This window comes from Loxodonta africana, chromosome 6, assembly GCF_030014295.1.
Source record: "Loxodonta africana isolate mLoxAfr1 chromosome 6, mLoxAfr1.hap2, whole genome shotgun sequence".
NCBI classification, from domain to species: Eukaryota; Metazoa; Chordata; class Mammalia; order Proboscidea; family Elephantidae; genus Loxodonta; species Loxodonta africana.
In genome coordinates, this window is record NC_087347.1 from 55,591,769 (window position 1) to 55,617,016 (window position 25,248).

Consider the following 25,248-nt stretch of genomic DNA (forward strand, 5'->3'; position numbering starts at 1 on the left):
CACTGCCCACCAGCGCAGCATGTGGAGGGGTGAGGCCCTCATTAAAATTCTCTAAGGAAGCTTTCCAGAGTACACTTGCTCTTTATTCTCCACCTCAATTCTGGTTCAGTGGGTCTAGGGTCAGTGTTGAAACCTGAATGGTTGAATTAACCTGTGATTCCTGATCCCAATGTTGGTCAGTGATGTTCACTTACTCATTCATTCAAAAAATATTTTTGAGGAATACTCTGTATCAGGCCATGCCCCTTAGTAATGGTGTGGGATCCCCTAATGCTCAAGACCTGGGGAACTCTCCATGTCTGCCAGGCCCTAGAGAAGTTACTTAGCCAGGCAAGGAAGCCTGGCTACCGAGGCATCTGCTTGAGCAGCTGCAGGAATATGTCGAGCCTTGTTTCCAAGGTGAGAGCTGACTACAGAGTCAGAGATGGCAGGGTTCATCTAATTTCTTCCACCCATCTTCGTTTCCCGCAGGCAAGCCAAGCAGGCAGATGCTAATGTTGGATGGAGAAGAGTTCAAAGAAAAAAAAGAAGCCTTTAAAACATTCTGCCTTCTCCCTTAGAGTCAGTCTGTCCATATCCTCCTTGATGCCCGCCCACAGGTGCCCAACTGAATCCTAGATGTTTCCTGTGGAGACAAACTCTCCATCTGTCCCAAGGCCAGCTCCCTTGCTCCTTTGCAAGCTCCTGACAGTTCTCTTAGGACAAAGGTGTCTGTTTGATGGACCTCATGGATAACTCGTGATGGATACTCTCAGTCCATACTTGTCTCCACACACAGTTTTCTGAAATTTGCCTGAGACAAACGTATCAACTGGCAACAGAATTGGAGGAAATAATTTTAAACCTGGGCATGATTATTACAGTTTTATCTCTGAAGAGGTAATTTCTTTTTTAAAAAATTATTTTGTTGTGGTAAAAAAATATCTATAACAAAATATTTGCCAATTCAACATTTTTTTAAAATATTTTTTTGATTTTTTGATGAAAGTTTACACAGCAAGCTAGGTTCCCATTTGAAAATTTCCACAGAAATCGTTCAGTGACGTTTATCACAATGTGTTAACATTCTCTTTGTCTGTGTTCTGTTTGTTCCATTTCCAGTACTCTAGTTTCCCTGCCCCCTTATCTTCTCATCTTGCTTTTGAGTGACTGTTGACCTTTTCGTCTCATACAGATGGTTTTTAAGTAGAACTCTGATCTTACAGGTAATGTTTTTTTATTTTGTGTGCCACTCTGCTATTTCACTAAAAGGTGATCTCAGGAGGTAGGCTATGTTCTAGGTTTAAAGAGTTTCTCAGGGTGATAGTGTCAGCGAGTCTTCTGTTCTCTACTGTTCCAGTTTGTCTGACTTTTTTTGTTGTTGTTTTTTAGATAAGGATTTGATTTCTGTTCCATGTTTTTTTCCCTTTCTATCCAGGATTATTTACTATGACCCTGGTCAGATCGATCAGTGGTTGTAGCCGGGCACTATTTAGTACTTCTGGTCTCAGGATAGATGAGGTCATGGCTCATGTAGGCTTGTTTCTTAAGATGTAATTTCTAACCAGAAAGTACTATGAAACAATTCAATTTAGATACATATATATAGAAAAAAAGTTGCAAGAGCTTTTTCTTCTAGAATTTATTAAAAGTAGCATGGACTTTTACCTATTCAGTAGACATTTTAAAGGCTTGTCAATATAGTACCTGGTAGCAGAACACCAAGATTTCATATGTAATATGAAGCCATCATTATTTGGGGGTAGAAAAATACAGGGATATCTGTAGTTTGCTTCCTATAATAGAAGAAGAGGCCACAGAGTAAGAATTCAGTAAGTATATTAGTTACCTAGTGATTTTTTTTAGTGTTACTGTAACAAACTACCACAAACTTGGTGGCTTAAAACAACAGAAATTTATTCTCTCAGAGTTCTGGAGATATCAAGTCTGAAATCAAGGTATCAGTAGGGCAACACTCCCTCTGAAGGCTCGGGGGGGAATCCTTCCTTGTCTCTTCTAGCTTCTGGTGACTCCAGGCATTCCATGGCTATGATAGCATGACTCCAATCTCTGCCTCTGTCTTCACATGGCTGTTCACCTGGTCTTTCCTGTGTCTCTGTGTTTTCTCCTCTGTCTGTTATAAGATCACCCATCATTGGATTTAGGGTCCATCCTGATCCAGAATGACTTCATCTCGATATCCTTGCCTTAATTACATCTGCAAAAACCTTTATTCCAAATAAGTCCACATTCTGAGGTTCCAGGTGGACATATCTTTTGGGGGCCACAGTTCAACCAACTACAAATGGCAAAAATTAGTTTTCTTTCTGTTAACTTCTAACTGAAATTTAGAATCTCCTTCAATTACAAATAAAGGCAACAAATCACAACCCAAACCGTACATTTATATTACATTAAAGTTGTGGCCGTTATCTCAAAATATTGCTTATACTCAGTTCATCTTTGAAATTACATTAATCAGACCCACTGCTTGACTTTGTTATTTAATGGCATAATAACATAATGAAGCACAATAATGAAGATTAGTACATCACTGTTGGTTTTAATATTTTGATTTCTATGTCAGTGTTATTGGTTTCATTTCTAATATTATGGATTTTATTTTACTAAACTGAAAACATTATTCTGAGAAGGAGTCCATAGGCTTCATCATGGACTGCCAAAGGGGTCCATGGCACACAAAAAAGAGTTAAGAATCCCAGTTCTAGAAAAAGGCCATGTCTTAGACTGGGTTATCTAGAGAAGCAAAACCAGTGCAGCATATAAATATATATAGAGAGAGATTTATATAAAGGAGATGGCTCACACGGTTGTAGAGGTAAACTGCTAGCTCAAGTCCCCAAAACCAGAGGTCAGATGAAAAGGAGCCAGCTGCAGAGTCCAGAGCAAGCAAAAGCCCCTGAGCCTTGCCAGAAAGTTCACCAAGGCCACGACTCCAAAGAAACTCTCTTTCAACTGGTTGGATACTCCCAATAGATTCCATGATGGAGGTGATCACATTATATCAGATCTCCTTGTTGTTGTTAGGTGCCATTGAGTTGGTTCTGACTCATAGCGACCCTATGTACAACAGAACAAAACACTGCCTGGTCCTGTACCATCCTCACAATTGTGCAATCTCATTATGGATATGATTATATCATTAAAAAGCCAAACTACATCATAACTGCCAAACCACTGAGAATCATGGCCCAGCCAAGTTGACACACAACCTTAACCATCGCAGGCCATAATCCTCAAAAGATCTCTCCAAAGTCATATGTTATTTAGTCTGTTCTTTACTCCTCAACTCATTTCATCAGTTCTCTCCAACAGTGTCTCATCCTTCAAAACATACACAAGACTGAACTACTTTCAGTTTCTTTGTTGGCCCATGCTGTCTCTCACCACCCTCTGCTGTAGCCTCTCATTTCTTCAACCCCATCCTATCTACCCTCCCCCTCACCCCAACCTGGATAACTTTCACACATCTTCAGGCTCTGGAAAAGCTTTTCTGCCAACACACACACACACATATGCAAGCTTGCACATGGGTCAGGTGGCCTCATACCCCATAGCATCCTCTAGACCCTCTGGCGCAATGCTTACAGCCTTTGCTGTAAATGCGTATCATCTGTCGTCCTCATTAGGCTCTAAGCAAGCTCTGTATGTACAGGGACCGAGATGGTCTTGTTCACAATTTTATCCCTAGAATCTAGCACAATATTTTTTAAGGATTTTGTGTTTGAACACAGAGGAAAGTAGTTTGTTCCTTCCCTTCCTTTGTTCCTTGATTGGCCTACAAGGTTAAGCTAGAATTCCCTGTATAAGACATTCAAACTCTAAAATCATAGGACAGTCACTCTTATTACACTTCATCCCAATGAACCAAAACAAGCTTGCATACATGTTCTATGTCACACAACATAGAACTTGTCCTCTGCTTTACCTCCTCACTCTAACTTCCAATCTATAGAAATGCTCTAGAATTATACTGTTTTCTTAGTAGCTCATTCTACCTTCCCTTTGATTTAGATATTATCTCATGTGTGCCTAACATCCCGGACATCTGCCCACTCACAGATGAAGCGAGTGTTCCTGAAATTTCCCTTAATGCCCCTTGAACTCATGGCCATTGCTACTACTGCTCTGGCAAAAGTCCTATGCAACAGTCTCTTACATTATGCTTTCAGTCATTCATTTAGACACTTCGCAGATTGCTGCAGATGGAATGAACCCTAGTGGTCACCCAGACAAGGATAGAGAGGGTGGAGAAATTGGAAGGAGTGCAGAGAAGTGATGCTGTCATTAAAATACTCTAAAGAAGTTTTTCAGAGTACACATGTTCTTATTCTCCACGTCAATTCTGGTTCAATAGGTCTGGGATCTGTGCTGAAATCTGAATGGTTGAATTAACCTGTGACTCCTGATCCCAGTGTTGGTTAGTGATGTTCATTTATTTAATCATTCAAAAAATATTTTTGAGGACCACTTTACCAGGCATTGCCTTTCTCAGTCAGGGCTCTTCACCCGACCACAACAAAGTGATTTGTTTTGACTATTTCCTCCATTTTCCCAAGGAGAACTCTAGATATATAGTAGAGAAGGTAATTAATTTCATACTTAGATACCTTGGGGCATTGGGCTTAATTTTCTCATAGCACGCCTGGATGAGAACTGACACTAAGCCAGTGGATGCTTTTAAGCTGGGAGTGGTGTTTTAGAGCTTCTTCATTATATACCCAAGTTTTCAGTAAACATTTAACAGAGTGTCTATGGAAGAAATGCCCCTAAATTTCCAACTCAGTACCAACTTCATGGGTGAGAAACCTGGCCCCATACCCAGAAGGGCTCTGCACTTGGTTTAATGCTTCACTGTTGCTGTCTTAAAATTCTTAGCAGCTTTTGAACAAGACTACCCACATTTGCATTTTGCAGTGGGCCCTCCAAATTATGTAACCAGTCCTGTTCTCTCCCTTTTGCACTGTGGGATTTATGTAAAGTGCACTTAGGAGGCTGTGCTTGGGTGCAGCCATGGAAGGTTGGCCCCTACGCTCAAAACAGGCTAAGGGCATGATCCATAAAGATCTGTCCACTGGCACAGGAGTCCCTAGGTTGGTGCCTAATAAAACCAAATCCGTTGCCCTCGTGTCGATTCCGACTTATAGCGACCTAGTTCACCCTAAGTAGGTAGAACTCGTGGAATGGAGCCCAAAGGAATGGAGTCCCTTGCCTCCCAGAACCATTTGTGAAGTCACACAGATAGCATGCAGAAGCAGAACTATTTGTCTCGGGTTTACTAAACTTTCAAAATCACTACCTAGTGACTAAGCTACACTCTTCCATTTTGTTTCTCCCACATAACCTCTGGTATAATCAAGATAATGGGAAGACGGGGAGCGTGAAGACCCTAGGGCAAAGAGAAAAGCCCCCTCGAAGATCTAGCAAAAGGTCAGCAACAGCCAATCCCACACCCGCGCATCTCTGGTTGAAGGGCAGACACCCCAAGCCCAAGTGAGAGTCACAGCTTAAAAGACCAAGGTCTGAGTTAGCGCGTGTGAGCCTGTGTAGACAGAGTGAAGAAAGAGAGACATTTCCAGGCCAAGAGAACAAAGAAAAGGTAGAACCGGCATAGGTAAGGTTTCCAGAACCTTAAGCAATAAAAAATGCTTCCCACTCTCCCGTAAAAGCTAACAGGCAACCCCAGGGCCGCCTCTGCCTTTCATTTGGTCCGGAGCTAACACTCTCGCACCCCGGACCGCGTGGACTGGCAGGAAGGACGCGGGACAGACCTCAGCCAGTCCCGGGAGCGTGTGACTAGGCAGGGAGGAGGGGGGATGACGCGGGGCCTGGGCAACAAGCCTGGAAGTCCCCGGCCCCGCGCCTGCGTACTGCTCTCTCCGTGTCTCACTTTCGCTTTTCGATTTCCTCTCAGTCCTGCTCCTTCTCGCTCCCGGGCCATTTCCCCGAAAGCACGTGAAACGGCTCTTCTGAGCAGTCGCGTCCCTCCCGCCACGCGCCCATCGCGTGTTTTAGAAAATTTTCAAACTGCAACCGCGTAACCAGGACCTCTGAGTGCGCCCTAATCTAGGAATGCCTGGGGGTGCCCTCCCTGGCCCCGAAAGCACAGGACTTCCAAATGTGTTCATGAGTTGTTTTTCGTTGTAGTTATTGTGCACTTCGAATGTAATATTGTTCATTATAGACAGCTTGGACAAAAATTATAGACTGTTATAATCCACCCCCAGAAGCAAACACTGTTAACATGTAGAGTTTTTCCTCTCACTTCCCCTCTCTGCTTAGGTGTGTGTCTCCTTTTACGTATATTTCAGTATATTCTTTCAATATTAGGATAATACTGTCCATGTTTTCTATCCTGCATTTTCACTTAATTTTATACGTATTTTGCAATGTAATTAGTTTTTGAAAGCATAACTTTGACATTCAATGATATAAATTATGCTTCAGTCTGTCTCTTGGAAAAATAGGTTCGTTGTGATTTTTGCCGTTATAAATAAAGCTGCAATGAACATCCTTGTGCATGTTTCCCCCATATCTGGTGATTTCCTTATAGTAGATTTCTATAAGTCAGAGAATATCGTAAAAACGTCTTTAAAAGTGATTGTGTTTTCTACGTTATAATCGTCAATAAAATTCTGATCAATGTGCCCATTTTCATTTAATGAAAAGAATATGGCTTGGTTGCACGTGGCCATTTTCCTGAAAATACTCATAGCTTTCCTCGATATCCGGTCATGTACGTCCTACAATTCTATACCTCTGCATTTTAATAAGTTGCTATGTATGAAGTCTCCTACGACTTCAGTCCTTCTTAACTGGAAAGAAAATATATACACCAAGACAAGGAAGTGGCTATACAAAATCCAAATCCTAAGAACTGGAAGAAATTTTAGAAGTCCTCTATTTATATCATATCACAGATTAACAAATTTGGTTTACACTGGTTTAGTGACATTCTCAGGGTTGCATGGTAGAGCTAACATTCGAAAAGGAGAAGGGATGAAGAGGTATTGACTGGCATTTACGCAAATTCCTGCTATTAGATATTTAGGTTACCAACATTACTACCAGCATTAGAAACATATGGCTAAAGCACAATATGGTAGCTGGGGGTTAGGGAAAGTCTCTAAATATGTAACTACAGATTTGTTCATCAGACTTGTAGCTGCTGTATTGAAGCAATTGTGCTTTAGAATTCAGTAGTAAAATCTTTGCGTTCTCCCATAAAATCTGTATCAGTAATCTACTGCTATATAACACACCAAACTACCCTACTCAGTGGCTTAAAGCAACAATCATTTACTATTGCTTGTAAATTTTTTTTTTTTTTTTTTTGAGTCTAGAGCAGGCTGGCAGTTCTGTTCATCTGGGTCAGGCCCATCTGAGCTCACCCACACTCTCTCACATGTCTGAGGCCAGAGCTTTCAGATGACTGCAGTGACTCAGCTGAGGTCTGGGTAGTCTCTCCAACACGCTAGCTTGGCTTGTACTCACGAAAGCTGGGCAGCATTCCGACACATACCAGAGCATGTTAACATCTCTTGAGGCCTATGCTCGAATGACACAGTATCATGTCTGCTGCATAATATTGGTCACAGTAAGTCACTTGCCAGTCCTGAACTGATTCAACCCAAAAAAAAAAAATCCCATTGCCATCGAGTCGATTTCTACTGATGGCTACTCCATGTGTTTGTTACAGAGTAGAATTGCTCCATAGGGTTTTCTTGGCTGTAATCTTCACAGAAGCAGATCACCAAGCCTTTCTTCTGCTGAGCCACTTGGGTGGGTTCAAACTGATAACCTTTAGGTTAGGAGATAAGCACAAACCATTTGCTCCACCCAGGGACCTTTTAATCTAACTCCAGGCCTTTATATTTATTGTGTTGAATTTTATCCAACTGGTTTTGGCCCATCAGCATTCTAAACCGTTGAATAAACTGTTGCTGTCAAGTCAATTCCAACTCATAGCGACCCTATGGGACAGAGTTTCCAAGGAGCGCCTGGTGGATTCGAACTGCCAACTTTTTGGTTAGTAGCCACAGCACTTAACCACTACACCACCAGGGTTTCCAGCAGCATTCTAGCCTGTTTAAAAAAACTTGGAATTTAGATTCTGCCATCTATGAATTAGTCAGCTATTTCAGTGGCAATAAACAACCTCCTTATCTCAGTAGTTAAAGGCTACGGCTGCTAACCAAAAGGTCAGTAGTTCGAATCCAGCAGGTGCTCCTTGGAAACCCGATGAGGCAGTTTTACTCTGTCCTTTTATAGGGTTGCTATGAATCGGAATTAACTTGACAGCAACGGGTTTGGTTTGGTTTGGTTTATCTCAGTGACTTACGACAACAACAAACATTTCTCACTCAAGGGTCTGTGGGTGGGCTGCTGCAGTACTGCTCCAGGCGGCAGGTTGGAGTCTGTTCCACACATCTCTGGTTCCTGGACCCAGGTGGAGGAAGCAGCGGCTACCTGAGGCATGCCATATCTTGGTGCAGGGAAGGATCACACAAGGACAAGTCAATTGCACAGAATAGTAAAAGCCTCTGACCAGACGGGGCATACGTCACATCTGTTCATATACAACAATATTAAATTTGCAAAAGATATAAATCTTAAAAAAAAAAAAAAAAACTAGCTAATACCGTTTGTACTCGGTTGTATTTTCAGTTTTTTTCTTTCCTTCTATACCCGTTGCCATGGTTCACTTTGGGTAGAGTATACCTCTGCATAGGAGCCCTGCTGGAGAAGTGGTTAAGGGCTAGGCTACTAATGAAAAGGTTGGCAGTTTGAATCCACCAGGTGAGCTGCAGAGAGAGATGTGGCAGTCAGCTTCCGTAAAGGTTTGCAGCCTTGGCAATGCAACAGGGCAGTTCTACTCTGTGCTGTAGGGTCACTATGAGTCAGAATCAGCTCGACTGCAATGATTTTTTTGCGGGGGGGGAGTTTATACCTTCATGTGCACTGCCTCTGGTCTTGGCCACATGACTTGCTATGGTTCTTGTAAAAATAAATAGACACTTCAGAGAACCCACTGCTGTCAAGTCGATTCCAACTCATAGTGACCCAATAGGACAGAGCAGAACTACCCCATAGAGTGTCCAAGGAGCACCTGGTGGATTCAAACTGCTGACCTTCCTGTTAACAGCTGTAGCTCTTAACCACTACACCACCAGGGTCCCAAGTAGACACTTACATAGCGACCAGACTGACCACCACAGGGTGAGATGCTTCAGGAAGGAGAACATATTTGGGCTGGGTAAGACTTTGATAAGAGAGTAAGGGGCAGGATTTGTTATTTGGGGGAATAGTATATGCAAAGGGGTAGAAATGGGAAAATTAAAAGTGTGGGGGCAGAGGAAGGGATAGATGGGTTTAGTTAGGTAATGGCACTAGCAGGCAAAGCTTGTGTTTATCATAAACATGGTAGGGATTTCTTAAGAGTTTTTGAGAAAGGAATGACTTTATTAAAGCAACATTCTAGGGAATTTGATTCAGCATATACAGTGAAGAAGAAAGAGACAAGAAGAAGGTAGTCTAGTTGGAGTGTATGTATCATGGCATTCAGTTCTGAAGCGAGGAGGGCTTGTACAGTCAATGACAGAGGAACAAAGGAGGCTGAAGGCATAGGGAAGGTAGTGTTTTATAGTACCAGAAAAACATACTTTTAACATATTATCTACCTTTCCCAGGATCAGCTTTTCTCAGGGAATAAAACATTCCCCGGGTCCTTGCACAAGTGAGTAGGAGACTTCCAGTTACCTGTGAGCCCTTCTTAGTGGTCTGGCATCTCTTTGTACAGAAAGCTGGTTTCACTACTACTTTGGTAGCAGAGTCATTGCTATTACTAGTTCAGTACTTGCCATGTGGGGGTACTTGTGTGACAAGAAGATGGGTATATAGACGTGGAAATCGTAAAATACTATAATACATACCTATGTGCATGTTCCTGGGGAATTATTTAAATTCTGGAGAGGCCAACCTCTCTTATCTAAAGTTGCCCTATTATTCAAGGCTTGATTCAAATCCCATCTACTTGAAGCAACCAGTTGGTTTTATGGCATACGTTCCAGTAAGACTTAATCTAGTCTGACTTCATGATGCTATCCCAGGGAAGTATATTTAAGCTGAGATTTTTAACTGAGACTTAGAAGATGAATTAGCCAGCAAAAAACTTGAGGGAGGGGGTGTTGGCTCAAGGGACTTTCCAAATATAGAGAACTGTTGGTGAGAGGGCACCAAGTTTGGGGAAAAAGCTGGGCTTATCTGAACTAAAAAAAGGCTGAAGTAAGTAAAGAAGGAGTGTTACAAGATGGGGAAAGTGATAGGGGAGCCAGGGCTTTGTAATCTGTGTTAAGAAATCTGTATTTTATAAGAAGAGCAAAGAAACACCATTGCTGGATTTTCAGGTTGACAAATGACATGTTCTACTTTGCAAATTATAAATAAATCACTCAAATCACTGTATGGAGAATCGATTAAAAGGAACTAAGCTGATGAGAGACAGTCACTTGGGAATGTACTGCAACAGTTCAAATAAGAGATGGGGGGTGGGTGGCAGAAGACAGGGAGAAAAGTAAATGATATTTGAGAAATATTTAAGGGGAAGAAGGAACAACGCTTGAGGACCAGGTTGGGGGGTGGGGGAGGTGAGAGAGAAAACAACGCAACCCATCTCTCCCAGGGTTCTGGCACTATCATCACTAGAAAAAGAGCAGATTTCAGGAGGAAAATGATGAGTTTAGTTCTGAACATCAGGCTGCAGAGCTTGTGGGACATCCTAGTGGAGAATCAAGGGGGCCTAGGGTGTGGAGCTCAGACGGGAGGTGGGGACAGGATACATTTAAGAGTCTTTCACATCTAGAAGGCAATTGAAGCTATGGGTAATGTCACCAGAGGACCGCCTGAGAAGTGTAGGTAAAGAAGCTGACCAAAGTCCACCCTGACTAAAACTTAAAACTAACATTTGGTAGTAAAGATGGAGTCAGCATTCTTTTTAGATAAAGAATGCCACAGCAGTAGGAAGAAGGATGTGTTGTAATTAGGCCCAAGAAAGCGTTTCAAAAATGAGTCAACTGTGCCAAATGTTTCTGAGAAGACAGGAAAACGTCCGTCCGCTGGATTTATCTACACGGAAGTCAGCTGCTGAGTTTCTAGAATGGTAACATCACCAACTTTGTTCTTTACCTCGGCTTCTCGGGTATGGGGCCAATGCAGGGCCAACTTTCCCGTTGCCCGGAGTCCTATCGGACTCATAGCGACCCTACAGGACAGAGGAGAATTGCCCCATAGGGTTTCCAAGGCTGTAACCTTTTCAAAAGCAGACTGCCACACCTTTCTCCTACAGAACAGCTGATGGGTTCAAACCTCCAACTTTTCGGTTGGCAGCAGAGCGTTTGAACCACTGCGCCGCCAGGGCGCCTTTAGGTCAAGTTTGGGCCGCTGTAAACACAGCACTTCCTTTTAGTTGTTCTCTGAAATATGCAAATAGCATTCAGTCGGCGAAACTGCAAAAAAGTTGAAAGTTAGGTCATTAAGTCCAGGCCCCGCTAACGATTACTGAAAGACGCGACGGAAGGCGGGTGCGGGGAGGGGAAAGGGAGCGCCCCGCAGAGGGAGGTGGTGACGCCCGCGGAACAGCCGCGTCTGATTGGCCGAGCGCGGCAGCCGCTCGGTGACTGGCGGAGGCGGAAGGAGGCAGTGCTGTGGCCACGGCCTTTTCTCCAGCCTGGTACTTTCGTTTTCCTGCGCAGAGGCTGCCGAGAGGGCTACCTGCGCTAGGGGACGCGACGGTTCGACCCCAGACCTAGAAGAGGCGGTTCGGAGCTCTCGGAGAGGCAGCACCTACGCGTCTCCGCCGCTACATCCTCAAAAACCCCTGTCCACCTCTTCCGGGCTTGGCTCGCAGAGTGAGTGGCGCAAGGTGCCGGGTGCCTGGGGGCGGGACGTCCCGGAACGCCGGCCATCGGGACTGTGCAGCGGGACGTTTTCTGCTTTTTCGCCGCAAGTTTTCCTATTCCATGTACCACCCTCGGTAGCTCAGACGCTTGCACCCTGTGCATGCAAACCCAACAGTCTTGGCACCTAACGCGCTGAGTGTAGCTGCTGCTTTGGTTGGATCCTCAGCCTCTCGTGCCGTGCCAGGCACAAGGTGGCAGTCAAGGAAATGTTCGTGGAAAAGAATGAACGAGCATATGGCTTGTAAATGGTTTCTGGGAATTTAAAAAGTGATGTGTAGCTCCTGCAAACCCCGAAGAGTATAGTTACTCTTGAAAAAAATTCCGAGCAATACCGAAGCATTTTAGGATATATGTATAGGTGTGTGGCTGATTGTGCTTTGGATGTTGTATGTAGAAGTTGGGGGGAGGTTGTTTTTATGAGACAGAAATAAGTCTTAAGATTCCAGCACAATCTAGTATGCAACCATTGCTTAATGAGGAACTTGTTGGGCCATAATATGGTCTGCCGTTTTCATCCCAGTTCAGTGAGAAATAGATATCAGTTTAGCCAGCTATTATGGAACACATACTGTGCAGGGTGCTGTCCTAGGTTCAGAGGATGTGAAGAAAAATAAGGCATGGTCCTTGCAGCTCTGGAGCTTACATAGGGGAGACATCGTAGAGCGTTACAAGGACCCCTGGGACTGATGCTGTAATAGAGGTTCAGATACAGTGAGGCACACAAGTCAAAGAAAGCTTAAAGATTACAGCCAAGCAAACCCTACGGGACAGTTCTGCTCTGTCACATGGGATCACTACGAGTCGGAATCAGCTCAGTGGCACCCAACAACAGCAGCAAGTTTCAGACAGCTTTAGGGAAGAATAGGCATTTGCATCTAGCCTCAATCCTGGTAGGATTTGCAGAGGCAGAAATTTGTGGGGAGGCTGTTTTCAGGTGCGTGTGTTGGCGGGAGCTAAGCAGAAATGTTGAGCACAGTCAAAAAACAGTAGATGATGTGGCAGCTGTGGGGTAGGGTTGCTTTGTATATGGATGAGAATGAGGCGGGCCAGAAGTTGGCCTGGGAATGTAGAAGCCTGTAGCCTTCTTAAGCAGGAGGTAATGTAGTCCATCAGGCGGGCAGTGGTAGACTGGAGTTTGAACCAGGTGACTGAGAGATGGTGATGCAACTCCCTGGGAAGTAACAGGTTTTGTGAGAAGACAAGATTGATTTTAGATTTGTTAATGTTTATTTATCGATCTCATGCTCTGTGCTATGTTCTATGTGTATACTAGCCCACGGAGCCTTAACAAGCATCATGCTGATAGGGGAGAGAGCAACCTGAGGTCATCCAGCTAATATGAGGAGTTGCAGTCCCAGCTGGTTGAAACTCAGGCTGGAGTATTTGTTTTGGGTGTGTGGTGATGCGGTGGTTAAAGAGCTATGGCTGCTAACCAAAAGGTCGGAAGTTCCAATCCACCAGTCACTCCTTGGAAACCCTATAGGGCGGTTTTGTTCTGTCCTGTAGGGTTTGTATGTGTCCAAACCAACTCCACGGCAATGGGTTTTATTAGACACCTAGCAGGAAGGTCCTATAGGGTCACTATGAGCCGGAATCGATTCGACGGCAGTGGTTTCTTTTAGCAGGAAGAGAGAGAGATTCCGAGACTTCTGCATAGGTAAAATATATTTTAAGTGAGAAATGAAATTGCTACAGCAGGTTGCCACAGAGGTGGGCTCCGGTCTGTTCTAGTGGCATTGGTGATGGCAGCCAGGTTTGTAATCTTGCCAGTCAGTCCCCTTCCTTTGGAAGGAGGTTTGTGGAGTTGGCATGAAGTTGAGCCTGCAGGAGTACACACACTCTCCCATATCCTTGAAAATTCAGACCCTCCCTTAGAGGCCTGGCAGGATGAGATCCACTTATATCCGCTCCGAATGTTCCTAACTGTGGGCTGATAAAAATCCTGAGTTATGCTATGGTAATGGAAGGTTCTTCATTTTCATATGGATTTTAAGACTTCCTTAAATCGGATTGGAAACCCTGGTGGCGTAGTGGTTAAGTGCTACGGCTGCTAACCAAAAGGTCGGCAGTTCGAATCCACCATCCACTCCTTGGAAACTGTATCGGGCAGTTCTACTCTGTCCTGTAGGGTTGTTATGAGTCGGATCAACTCGATGGCAGTGGGTTTGGGTTGGTTTTCTAAATCAGATATTGTCTTATTTTTAAACTTCTGAGCTGCTGTGCAAAAACTGACTTACATTTAACCCAAGAGATAAATACTGTCTTATTCTTTCAGATTATTTTAAGTGTTGCTTTAATCTTTACAAATCATTTCTAAGATTGAAGATTTGTATCCAGATGTATTATATACGGTAGACAAAGAAGAAAACTATATCGCTTTAAAAAGATGTATAATCAAAAATGATTAATTTTACCATTGTCATTGTTAGGTGCTGTCGAGTCGATTCAGATTCATAGTGACCCTATAGGACAGAGTAAAACTGCCCAATAGGGTTTCCAAGGAGTGGCTGGTGGATTTGAACTGCCGACCTTTTGGTTAGCAGCTGAGCCCTTAACCACCATGCCGTAAAATACCAGTGTCAAATCGTTTGAGTAAACGACAAATGTACTGTAATTGGTTGTTGTGAGTTGCTGTTGAGTGGGCTCCAGCTCATGTGGACCTTGTGTATAACAAGGAAACGTTGCCCAGTCCTGTATCATCTCCATGATCTTTGTTATGTTTGAGCCCATTGTTGAGGCTGTCCTGACATTCCATTTCATTGAGGGTTTTCCTAGTTTTCAGTGACCCTCTACCAAACATGATGTTCCTCTATAGCAAATGATCTTTCCTGATGATATATCCAACATAAGCAAGACAAAGCCTCACCACCCTCTCTTCTAGGGAACATTCCTATTGTGTTTCTTCCAAGACTGCTTAGTTCTTCTGGCAGTCCGTGTTATGTTCAGTATTCTTTGCCAGCACCACAGTTCAAATGCCTCAGTTCTTCTTCTGTCTTCTTTGTTTCATTATCCAGCTTTTGCATGTATATGAGGCAATTCAAAAGGTGACAGCTTAGGGCAGGGTGCACCTTAGTCCTCAGTGACATCTTTGCTTTTTAGAATTTTAAATAGGTCCTATGCAGCAGATTGACCCAATGCAATACGTCGTCTGATTTCTTGACTGCTGCTTTCACTGATGTTGATTGTTGCTCCAAGTATGAAATCCTTGACAACTTCGGTTTTCCCTCATTTTATTATTTGATGTTGTTTATTGGTCCCCTAGGAGCTCTGGTGGTGCAGCGGTTAGTTAAAGCGCTTGACCGCTAACTTAAAGGTCAGCAGTTCGAAACCACCAGTGGCTCTGCAAGAGAAAGATGTGGCAGTCTGCTTCCATAGAGCTTTACAGCCTTGGAAACCCTATGGGGTTGCTATGAGTAGGAATCGACTCCACGGCAGTGGGTTTGGTTTTTTTTTGTTTGTTTATTGTTCCAGTTGTGAGGTAATTTGTAGAGACTGGTTTTCGGAGAGTTCGTGCAGTTTGTCCTAAACCAAATCTACTGATTAAAAAATGTTTTCTGTTGATTTTTTTTGATGCAAGATCCTTTTTAAAGGCATATTTATTGCGCATCTACTATATGTGTCCTACGCTCTTCTAGGTATAGAGCCGTGAACAAAACTAAACAACATTCTTCTCTTCATGTGACAAAAACAGACAAAAAGCAAAATAAAAAAAGGAAATATATGATTATAAGTGCTATGGAGAAAAATAAATCAAGAAAGCAGGATTGTATTTTCCAGGTTGCAATTTAAATGAGGTAGCTTGAGAAGGCTTCCCTGGTGTGTTGACATTTGAGAAAAGACCTAAAGATATGCTTCCTGGAGAAGAAAAAAATGTTGATCCCAAAACTCAGTAAAAAATGGGCTTTAGAATATAGGCACCACTTAAATAACGTATTTCAAAGATATATTATGTTTTGGATTATTTTTTAAAAACATGGTGCTAGATACACTTTCTTTGGAGCTGTGGTCTTGCAGTCATGATGCGTGTTCTTTTTCCCTGTAGGATGTCTCAGTGGTACGAGCTTCAGCAGCTTGACTCCAAATTCCTAGAGCAGGTTCACCAGCTTTATGATGACAGTTTTCCCATGGAAGTCAGACAGTACCTGGCCCAGTGGCTAGAAAAGCAAGACTGGTAAGGAACACTCACTTGACATTTATCTCTGCTTTTAAAATACTTGTTGATTCAGTGACTTGGAGCTATGTTTACTGGAAGATGAATCTTATCAATGGCTAATGGGATTGTCTGTTGCAGACAAGTGCTTTGATTTACAAAAATGGCATGTGTCTCTGAAAACCTAAATGCACTAATTGTTAAGCACCTTTTTGTAGTTTTGGCAAATTTAATTATGACGGAAACCCTGGTAATGTAGTTAATTATGACAGAAACCCTGGTGATGTAGTGGTTAAGTGCTACAGCTGCTAACCAAGAGGTCGGCAGTTCGAATCCACCAGGTGCTCCGTGGAAACTCTTTCGGGCAGTTCTGCCCTGTCCCATATGGTTGCTATGAGTCGGAATCAACTCGACGGCAGTAGGTTTGGTTCTTTGGGTTTTATGTGTTCCTAAAGGCTTTGGATTAAGTTAGATGGTTCTGACACCATTTGTTTTCTAAGTCAGGATCCAGGCTATAGAAAGATGTAAGTTAAATTAAAAAAAAAAAATTTTAAAGCCAAATTATGGTAAAACATTGATGAGCAATATAAAGAAAGTAATGAAATTAAGTGATAGCTCTTTAAACTGATATGTGTCCTGCTTTGCTGACTGTAACAGTTTTACCTCTTCTAAAAATACTTCACACGGAAAGCGAAAAAAAAAAAAAAAAACCAAACCCTTTGCCATCAAGTCGATTCTGACTCAAAGCAAAGACCCGTTAATTTCTTCCCTTCGGAGATAATCATCATTAACAATTTTATGCATGATCTTTTGGAATTCTTGAATTTTCCATGCTAGTTATATGTTTCTAATTATTGTTACTAATAGAAATACTGTTTACGATTACTGATAGAAATACTGCTGCTAAAAGCAATGAGATCAAAAAGAAGGAAATAAAATCTAATATTTAAAATTATTTCTGATAATTCCTGTAAGGAAAGCAGTCTTGGTTTTGTCTGCCTAAGTATCATGGGGAATAAAACGTGCAAATTTTAAATCTCCTAGGGAGCATGCTGCCAACGATGTTTCATTTGCTACCATTCGTTTTCACGACCTGTTATCACAGCTGGATGATCAGTATAGCCGCTTTTCGTTGGAGAACAATTTTTTGTTGCAGCATAACATACGGAAAAGCAAGCGCAATCTTCAGGTATGACCTAGTATTTGTGTTTTAGTTGAAATATTCCCACATTCACATAGGACAGGTTTTTTTATTCAACAAATACTGTTTAGCACACACTTATCAGTGGGGGAGCACTGAGACTGTCAGCAAACTTATTTTATGTGACTAATGTTTTTAAAATTATCAGTGTAAGGAATAAAATGTCAATTCTTTTTGTAAGTTCATAAGAACTCTTCAGGTTTTAGTGCATTATCTGTTAGACATCAGTAATTCTGGGAGAAATGTGATGCCATAACCTTGTTTTACTAAAGATTGCTGAAGTTTAAATCAAAGGAAAAGGGGTACATTTTAAGAGCAGTGAGCCATGATACCACATTAAAACTCAAAGGAACTTTAGTAATCAGCTAGTTCTGATTCCTTGGTTTGCCGATGAGGAATAAATGTGGAAGAGTTTAACCTCCCTGGGTCCTATAGTGAGTTGGTGAGTTGGCACTAGAGTCCTTGCCTTATGTCTGATGGAGTTGCCCTCTCCTGGAGGAGATGGTGAAAGGGAGATCCAGGCATGAGAGAAAGTACTACAAAGTTGATGAGTTCTTTAAAAATCCTCCCAGCCTGCCCTGAGGCTTGGCTGTCGTGCTTATTTCTGTGTTATTAGAACGTTTCTGTTTTGATGGAGGTTATAGCTTATCATTCCCTTGTTTCGTACAACACACGCAAACTTTTCTACTTAGGTAATAGGAAGCTTCCTTTTTTCTTTGTAGATGTAGCTATGACTTTATATTCCCAGCAAGTGGGGAAATCAGATTAACTTTATAGAAATTTACTCTACTATAGATTTTGCTTGAAATACCTGTTGTGAAGAGCCATAACTGCCAATATTATGGAAACAGAAAAACAGAGACAAATAGCTTTGGTCTAATTCAGAGCAGAGACCAATAAATAAATTAATTGAGAGATACCATGGGTATCATTTGCATTGTCTCAGGATCATAACAGAAGATAATTGGCCTCAAGAAAAATGTAAAGATACTAATAATATAAAATATTAATATCAATAGTTTGTATATTATTCATATACTTATATTGTTAATATCATAGATATGTTTATAAATCATACAAATATATTATTAAAATATAAATAATAAGGATATTATACAAACTGTATATAAAAATACTTTGTTAAGAAATATTTTAGGCACCTGTGCTTAATTGGAAAGTTAAAGCATTTCTGTCATAATTAGTAAAAGGAATGTTTTGATTTTAACAAAAATATGTACAATTTAATAAATGTGAGACGAGATTTTTGAGAGGATATGAACAAATTCATATCAATTTATAATATACAGTGGTTTAAACATTCTAAATTTTAATTTCTTTTTATTCTAACATCCCATGTCTAGGATAATTTTCAGGAAGACCCAATACTGATGTCTATGATCATCTGTAACTGTCTGAAGGAGGAAAGGAAGATCCTGGAAAATGCTCAGAGATTTAATCAGGTATTTTTTCTATTTGAGCATTAAAAGTTATAATAAAATAAAATTTCACTCATCCAACAAATATTATTGAGGCCCTCTTTTTTTTTTTTTCAAGGTAGCGGTGAACACCCTTTGGATTTTATAGCCCCAGCGATTGGGTGAAAATCAGATTTAGACTTTTATAAACCAGGCTTCAACAAAAGGACCCTGTTCTCGTAGAATTACATTATAGTGAGGGAGAGAGACAACAAATAAACACGATGCTTTGAAATTTTGATAAATAATACTCAAAAGATGATAAAACCGGGCACTGTATTTTATTATCTTAGTACAGGGTACTAAGTACCAAGTAATACTAAGATATGCAAGATCCCTGGGTAGCGCAAATGATTTGTGCTTGCCTGCTAAACTAAAGGTTGGCAGTTTGAACCCTCCCAGTGGTGCCACAGAGTAAAGGTCTGGTGATCTACTTCTGTAAAGATTTCAGCCATGAAAACCCTGTGGAACAGTTTGTCTGCCATATGGGATTGCATGAGTCAGAATCAAGTTGATGCAGTGGGTTTGGTTTTGGTTTATTGTAATAGACAGTAATGGTATGACTGGGGGTGGGGTTGTTTCTCAAGATTGGGGCTAGGAAAGGCTGCTCTAAGCGCTAGGCAGGAATGGAAGCAGGCAGACAGAGACCTATTGCGGTAATCAAAGGAAGAGGATGTGAAAGTTCACGCTCAGAATCAGTGGAGGTGGGAAGGACTGAACAGGGTCAGGTTGTATTTTGGACATGGTGCCAATAGAGTTTATAGCAAAGAATACGGGAGGTGAGAGAGTGAAGAATTGAGAACGACTATGGCTTGTTACTTGAGCCACTGGGTGAAGGGTGGTGCTATTTACTGACCTGAGGAAAACAGAGGAAGAGACAGGAGTAGGATTTTTGCAGGGCCCAGTAGGTTTTGGGGGATAAGAATAGGTTGATGGGTTTTGTTTCCAACATAATTGAGATACCTGTTGAATAGCCAAGACGTCGAAACAGAATAAGTTAGAGTTGTACCAGTACAAAGATTTTTGATTATGGTGTCACTAATCTTAATACAAACCTTCCTGGAGATCAGGGCTCAGCAGTCTTCTGAAGGCGCCATGGCATTTAGTCATTTCCTGTCTGGAGTGATGAGAGAACAGCCCAGCCGACAGACAATTGTGACATCGTTGTGGTATGGGGTATTCTGGCTGAGCCATTCCGGTGCGAAGGGGAGAATGCCAGAATACACAGTGGAAGCGTCCCACGTGCATTTCACTGTCAGATAATTAACGAGATGAACTGTGTGATGGTGGGAGGGGGAGAGAGTCAGAGAGAAGGAAAATTTAACTAGTGGTGGTGCCCAGCTGACAGCAAGAACAGTAAGGCCTTTTGGGGCGAAGAAGGAAGGTGCTAGGTGTCTGGGGGTGTCAGGGAAAGGGAAGAGGCACAAAAGAGCGTCTCCTTCCCAGAGTTATCCAGCCTGCTACTATCTGGGCAGTTCAGAAACACTTCTTTGCCATTTTCTTCCATTGTTGAAGTAACTATAATTTCATAATGTATCTTCTCTACATACTGGAGTATTTACAGATGAAATGATGTGAGGTCTGGTATTTGCTTCACAATAACCCAGTTTGGGGGACAGGCGAGTAGGGGTATCATAGTTACCTAGTGCTGCTATAACAGAAATACAACAAGTGGGTGGCTTTAACAAACAAATTTATTTTCTCCCAGTTTAGGAGGCTAGAAGCTGGAATTCAGAGCACTGGCTCTAGTGGAAGGCTTGTTCTGTAAGCTCTGGAGGAAGGACCTTGTCTCTTCAGCTTCTCTTTCCTGGTTTCTTGGTGATCTCCATGTGTTTTGGCATCTGTCTTACTGTATCCCTGCTCTTTCACTTGCTTGTTGAATCTTTTATGTCTTAAAAGAGATGACTCAATATATATCCTGCACCAGTCCTAACTTATTAACATAAAGACAGTCAGTTCCCAAATGGGATTATAACCACAGGCATGGAAGTTAGGATTTACAGTACATATTTTTGGGGGACGTAACCTGGTTGGCGCAGTGGTTAAGAGCTTGGCTGCTAACCAAAAGGTCAGCAGTTCGAATTCGCCAGCCGTTCCTTGGAAACTCTGTGGGGCAGTTCTGCCCTGTCCTGTGGGGTCGCTATGAGTTGGAATCAGCTTGACAGCGGTGGGTATTTTAATTCAACCCATAACAAGGGGGGATATAGATACGCTGTTTTTTTTTACTACTCTACTTCCTAGGCCTGGAACATGGCCAAACATTTACTTAGCACCTAGTAAGTGTTTCTGCTTCCGAAAATCAGCCAGTGAACACCCCATGGATCACAAGAGTCTGATCCTGCCGTGCTTGGGATCACCGTATGCTGGGGGCTGACTCAACGGCAGCAACAACAGCAGCAAAGGAGTATATGCTAATTGACTAAATCGACTATGTAGGGCACAGCTACGTAATAAAGAGATAAAAACCTGTTGCCATTGAGTCCTTTCCAACTCACAGCAACCCACTGACATATCTGAATCTTCTGATTATCAGGGACAAGGACTGAAAACTCCCAGGCAGTCTGGGCTTGTATTGGTTATTGACTGTATAGTAGTAGTCAGTGAAATCCTTTATGGCTGTGCTTTTCAATTTTGATAGGAATTACAGGAGTTTTGTTAAAATGGGAGTTCTAATTCAGTAGTCAGGACCTGAGATTCTGCATTTTCAATAGGTTCTCAGGTAGTAAGAGGCTGTTAGTCTGGGATCACACTTTGAATTGAAAGGCCTTAAGACAAGTAGGCACAGGGTTAAGAAATTAAGAATAATCTGTACAGAATCTGAGAAACCCTAAAATAAATTCCTGTGCAGTAGCATGATGCCATATGAATGAACGGAAACTTCTGGAAATACTTTGTTTATTTTAGGTATGAACTGAGCCTAGTCTTTCTGTAGCCTTGTTAACAATTTGCCAGCATTTTCTAGGGCCTTGGGAACTGAGCTCTCTCTTGTTGACACACATGTGGGAAGCCTGTAGTGAGGTTTAGAAGGTCTGGGAGGTAGGTGGGGCACTGGGTACAGACTTGACTTTGGAGCATAACCAGCGGGTAAACGTGCCAGAGAAAATGGTGGCTATTAACCATTCCCTTCCCATTGCAGGCTCAGTCAGGGAATATTCAGAGCACTGTGATGTTAGACAAACAGAAGGAGCTTGACAGCAAAGTCAGAAATGTGAAAGACAAAGTTATGGTGAGTATTTAGTAGTACATGCATTTATGTTGTAACTCTGTATGGGGAGAAAAGAGGTTTAAATTGCCCGGAGTGCAAGCCCTGTAACTGATTTCAGTCTTCTAGGTAATTGAGAAGAAAAGTTTTGCTGAAAATCCAGTCCATCAGTAAACACACTGATAAAACCAATGACCAGATAGACTTTTTTTATGGCCCCAGTTATAACTTGGAAACACTGACCTTATTTTTTCTTTCTTGCAAGGTCATTCAGTAAGTGTTGACTTTCCTCCATCACCCAGTGAACTAGATGTTGCTGCTCTGAATAGCCCTTTTACTTCCACAGCTCTCAAATCAGAGTGTTCTTGGGGTTACACGGAGCCCCCAGAGGAGCAAGACCCATCTTGCGCAAGCATTCGTTTTATTCTAAGACTTGGAAGGGGAACAGAAGCATTTCATTAAAAGACATTCTGATTAGAATAAAACCTCCAGGATAGCTGTAAGATAAAACTTGCAAGAAAGTTTATGGAGTCAGCATGTTCTCACGCCTCTCTACTGTTAGCAGTATTTTGTGGGGAAGGATGAGGAGTTTTGCTTCATGCAGAGGCTACGTCTGTGCGAAAGGCCTTCCAGCTGAGGCGGGTCGTCCTTCCGGGGTCTCTGGGTCTTATCAGCATGGCTTTGCCTTTGTGCTCCAGAAAGCACCTTTCAAAACTCTAGATTCTTTAAAGCAACTCTGTGCTGCAGTCTTCTAGGAAAGACTTCATTAAAATAGAAACCAAGTGGGCCCAGCCCAGAAACAGCCATGGAAACCCAGAGAAGAATATGTAGAAATGTGAGCAAATCCCAAGTAAATGAGGCTTACTTATAGAGTGAACGTATTATTTATTGTCCAGATTGAGATATGTTTTGAGCAAATCAGAGGGCACTATTAATAATTACGGAGCCCTGGTGGCTTAGTGGTTAAGAGCTTTGCTGCTAACCAAAAAGTTGGCAGTTCGAATCCACCAGCTGCTCCTTGGAAACTCTATGAGGCAGTTCTCCTCTGTTCTGTAGAGTTGCGTTGAGTCAGAATCGACTTGACGGCAATGTGTTTTGTTTTGTTTTTTGTGGTTAATAATTACACGAGAACAACAGGTGTTAAACCAGGAATGTCCCAGTTAACAGGGACGTATGCCCACCCTACTTATTTGTAAGGAACGAAGAGATTTTTCTGTGAACTTGTTTTCTCCCTGCTTTGTGCTTCAAATTGAAGTTACTAAATCATGTCTAAGAGGTAGTCTCAAAAACGATGAGGAAGAATCAAAATTTAGGCCCTAGAACCAAGTGATGACGTGGAAATCAGTCTAGGAAGTTATTGCATATTTTCTTCTTTATTTTAGTTATTATATACTTATTACAAAATAGGAATTATTTCACGTATGTGATTAGAATTTTGTAATCCTGTGAAAAAAAATCCTGGGTCCTATAAAAGCACGAGCTTCTCCTTTGAAACCCTGTGGGGCAGTTCTGCTTTGTCCTGTAGGGTCGCTATGAGTCGGCATCGACTGGATGGCAGTGGTTTTTTTTTTAATCAAGAGGGAGCCCTGGTGGTGCAGTGGTTATGCACTCAGCTGCAAACTGAAAGGTTGGTAGTTTGAACCCACCACCTGCTTCCTGGGAGAGAGACGTGGCAGTCTACTTCCATAAAGATTACAGCCTTGGAAACACCATGGTGCAGTTCTGCTCTGTCGTATAGGGTCACTATGAGCCAGAGTTGAGTCGATGGGAATGGGTTTTGTTTTGATATAAAAGCAACAGTCTGTTTCCAAAAGTCTTTGGAAACTGATCAGTGGGAAATACGTTTATGTCTTTATTTGTAGTGTATAGAGCATGAAATCAAGACCCTAGAAGATTTACAAGATGAATATGACTTTAAATGCAAAACCTTGCAGAACAGAGGTAAGAGAGCTGCAGCAGTGCCCATTTTTTTCTATGTACAGTAGATAGCAAAGGTGGTTACTCCATATTTGCCAAGTGTTTTATGACTGCATTGTTAGTCTTGGCATTTTGATGACCCAGGCCAGCGTTTCTCAACCTTGGCACTATTGACATATTGGGCCATATAGTTCTTTGTTGTGGGGGGTGACCCTGTGCATTATAGGACATTTAGCAGCGTTCCTGGCCTATACCAGATGTCAGCAGTGTCCTGTGTCCCAAGGTGTGGCAATCACAACTGTCTCCGGACATTGCTAAACGTCCTTTGTGGGGCACATTGTCCCCAGTTGAAACCGCTGGCTAAGTGTTTAGCCACCTTACTTATTGTGCCTAGCTCGCTGATTGATGTGGACTAGTAGCTGTGTGGGTTCCCTCAACCCAGTACCTAAAGTTCTGTCAAATACTCCAGCTCCATGCACAGATAAGTTCAACATTTTTCTCGTGTTTTAAAGCAGTTTCACTTTGTCTTGTCGCTTTTGTTGCTTATCTTTAATGACAGCAGCAACTAACAATGACTGGAAAGTGTGGATTGTGTAGACTGTGTAGGTACTGCGTGACCCTAGAAGTCGTTGGGAGGATGCCATGGTTCATGTGAAGAGAATGTCAGTATGATTTGGGTGAAAAGCAAGTGAGAAAGGAACCCCAAACAACTACTTCCTAATTGCCTACTCCCCTTCCAAAGCTGTCGATAAACTTTGTGCAAATATTCTGACGATGACTTAACTGCCAGGCACAGTGCTGTTTCCAATTTACCTGGGTCACTGAAAGCTAGTCCTTTGTTTTAGCATGTCCACTTTTTATACTCAGGGCAGTTTTTCTTGTTTTTTTCAATAAAGATAAAAGAATACTAAACTTTGGCATATCGCCAGATAATATTCTCACTGTTTGTATCACAGTTCTAAATTTATGTGAACCTTGGTTCTAGTTGGTTTTGTCTGCTTTTACATTTATAATTTACCTGTTCTCTCACTCTCTCAATTCACAGAACATGAAACCAGCGGTGCGGCCAAGAATGAACAGAAAGAAGAACAGATGTTACTCCAGAAGATGTATTTAATGCTTGACAATAAGAGAAAGGTAGTGATTCACTTTCTGGAGCGACATGTTGCTTTGCTCACAGAATTATAAGTAATGGGCTTGAAGTGTGGAATAGAGAAAAATTACTTTTATAATTACTTGGCTTAGAACACCAGTTGAGAATGACAAATATTTGTCTTGCTTTAAAAAAAAAAAAAAAAACTTTAAAAATTCAGTGGTTGAAAAAGTCATTTTATTTTGTTTCTTCC

At 42.0% G+C, this 25,248-nt stretch overlaps 1 protein-coding gene across 1 annotated transcript in view; it reads left to right on the forward strand.

Moving 5' to 3' along the window:
* Positions 1-11,692: 11,692 nt before the first annotated feature.
* Positions 11,693-25,248, forward strand: part of STAT1 (signal transducer and activator of transcription 1) — a 69,297-nt gene continuing 55,741 nt past the window's right edge. Inside the window, exons 1-7 of the mRNA XM_010602672.3 lie at positions 11,693-11,906; positions 16,000-16,128; positions 17,152-17,296; positions 18,670-18,768; positions 21,920-22,009; positions 23,848-23,926; positions 24,948-25,039. Coding sequence (XP_010600974.1) covers positions 16,001-16,128; positions 17,152-17,296; positions 18,670-18,768; positions 21,920-22,009; positions 23,848-23,926; positions 24,948-25,039 — 633 coding nt within the window. The 5' untranslated portion in view covers positions 11,693-11,906; position 16,000. The remainder of the gene's footprint in view (positions 11,907-15,999; positions 16,129-17,151; positions 17,297-18,669; positions 18,769-21,919; positions 22,010-23,847; positions 23,927-24,947; positions 25,040-25,248) is intronic.